Source organism: Salvia splendens, chromosome 9 (assembly GCF_004379255.2).
Source record: "Salvia splendens isolate huo1 chromosome 9, SspV2, whole genome shotgun sequence".
NCBI lineage: Eukaryota > Viridiplantae > Streptophyta > Magnoliopsida > Lamiales > Lamiaceae > Salvia > Salvia splendens.
Window position 1 is genome coordinate 26,269,833 of NC_056040.1, and position 1,995 is coordinate 26,271,827.

The 1,995-nt window shown below is 54.1% G+C and overlaps 1 protein-coding gene across 1 annotated transcript; it reads left to right on the forward strand.

Annotated features, from left to right (window-relative positions):
* Positions 1-228: 228 nt before the first annotated feature.
* LOC121748986 (phospholipase A1-Ibeta2, chloroplastic-like) lies at positions 229-1,995 on the forward strand. Its single transcript, XM_042143586.1, has one exon. It carries the CDS (start codon positions 296-298, stop codon positions 1,889-1,891), a length of 1,596 nt encoding a protein of 531 aa, XP_041999520.1. The 5' UTR covers positions 229-295; the 3' UTR covers positions 1,892-1,995.

Consider the following 1,995-nt stretch of genomic DNA (forward strand, 5'->3'; position numbering starts at 1 on the left):
TCTTCGTCATTAATTTGATAGAATAAAAATGCTTCATAATCGGTAGAGATCCCATCATTATTTAATTTAGATTCAATTTCTCTTTCTTACGGATACAGGCTGACCAACAACCAAACAAACCTGAATTTAAAATTCCAAATAAATTTAACATATGGTCCACATTGTAATTTTTGAAAACAAGAAGGGCATTAACTATACATTCACACCTATATAAACCTTCATTCATTCTTCACACACCACTTGGTTTCCAATTCCCCTAACATCTCTCTTTTTTTTTCACCTTTGAATCTTCACCATGATGCAAATCGGAGCAACACTTCCTGCACATAATCTCCAAGTTTTTCAGGTGAGGCGGGCCGTGTTCGAATGCTCGGGCTCACCTCTGAACCCCTTCAAACGGGCCTCTGCCCGAAAACAGCCGGAGAACTTATCAACTGAGATGACAAAGAAGCATCTTTCCAACCTCGAAAGGCTCCTCCAAAAGCAATCATTATCTCACCCCAATCCGAGTCCGCCGCCCGACCCAGAGCCGGACGCGGAAACCAGGGCTTCTAGAGGCATCCTGGAAGGCCTCACCCTGACCCGCGTCTGGCCAGAGATGAAGGCTGCGGAGGAGATGTCTCCGCGCTACCTCAACCGCCTCCAGCGGCTGCTGTCCAAGTCGGCAGAGTACTCCCCGCGGAACAGCCTCGGCAGCCGCTGGCGCGAGTACCACGGCAGCAACGACTGGGCCGGCATGCTCGAACCGCTCGACGAGAATCTCCGGCGCGAGGTGGTCCGGTGCGGCGAGTTCATCCAGGCGGCCTACCACGGCTTCCACTCGAAGCCCGCCACGTCACCCGAGGAGACCCAGTGGCCCCGCCACGTGGCGCTCCCGGACAGGTCCTACCGGATGACCCGGAGCCTCTACGCCACCGCCTCGGTCGGTCTGCCAAAGTGGGTTGATGACGTGGCGCCCGACCTCGGCTGGATGACGCAACGCTCCAGCTGGGTCGGGTACGTGGCGGTCTGCGACGACCGCAGGGAGATCCAGCGGATGGGAAGGAGGGACATCGTGATCGCCCTGCGCGGCACCGCCACGTGTCTGGAGTGGGCCGAGAACGTGCGGGACGTCCTCGTCCCGCTTCCGGACGAAACCGAAAATAGTGGAGCAGTTCCGCCAACCAAAGTGGAATGCGGATTTCAAAGTTTGCTGACAACACGTGGGGAGCACGTGGCCAGCCTGGCTGAGTCAGTGGTTGAAGAGATCAAGAGCCTAATGGAGAAATACAAAGGGGAGAGCCTAAGCATAACCATAACGGGGCACAGCCTCGGAGCGGCCCTAGCGCTGCTCGTCGGCAACGAGCTCAGCACGTGCGCCCCCGACGTCCCGCCCATCGCTGTCTTCTCTTTCGGCGGTCCTCGGGTAGGCAACCGCGGCTTCGCCAACCGCCTCCACGCCAACAACGTCAAAGTCCTGCGCGTCGTCAATTCGCAAGATCTTGTCACTCGGGTGCCCGGGATGTTGGTCAACGAGGATCTCGACAAGAAACTTCGCGCGACGGGCGCGGGAGGGAAGGTCCTCGACGCCCTCGACGCTAGCCTCCCGTGGTCGTACACGCACGTCGGGACGGAATTAAGAGTGGATACGAAAATGTCTCCGTTTCTTAGACCCGACGCCGACGTCGCGTGTTGCCATGACTTGGAGGCGTATCTGCATTTAGTGGATGGATTTTTGGCGTCGAATTGCCCGTTTCGGTCGAATGCAAAGAGAAGTTTGTGGAGACTATTGAATGAGCAAAGGTCGAATGTGAAGAGATTGTACACGAGCAAGGCCAAGGCTTTGAGGTTGAACAATGTGCACGCCACAAGTGGAATGGCTATGTCTAATGTTTTGCCAAGTCCATCTTGATCAACAATTAGCTATGGTTATGGTGGAACTAATTAATGGCGCTCATTGTAAATTTCAAATAATTTAACTAGTTTTATAAATGGGTGCTCTGCTTAATTTTGAAA

What these genes read in the sequence shown, in the direction of transcription:
- LOC121748986 (XM_042143586.1), top strand. Translation starts at nt 296, where the DNA reads ATGATGCAAATCGGAGCAACACTTCCTGCACATAATCTCCAAGTTTTT.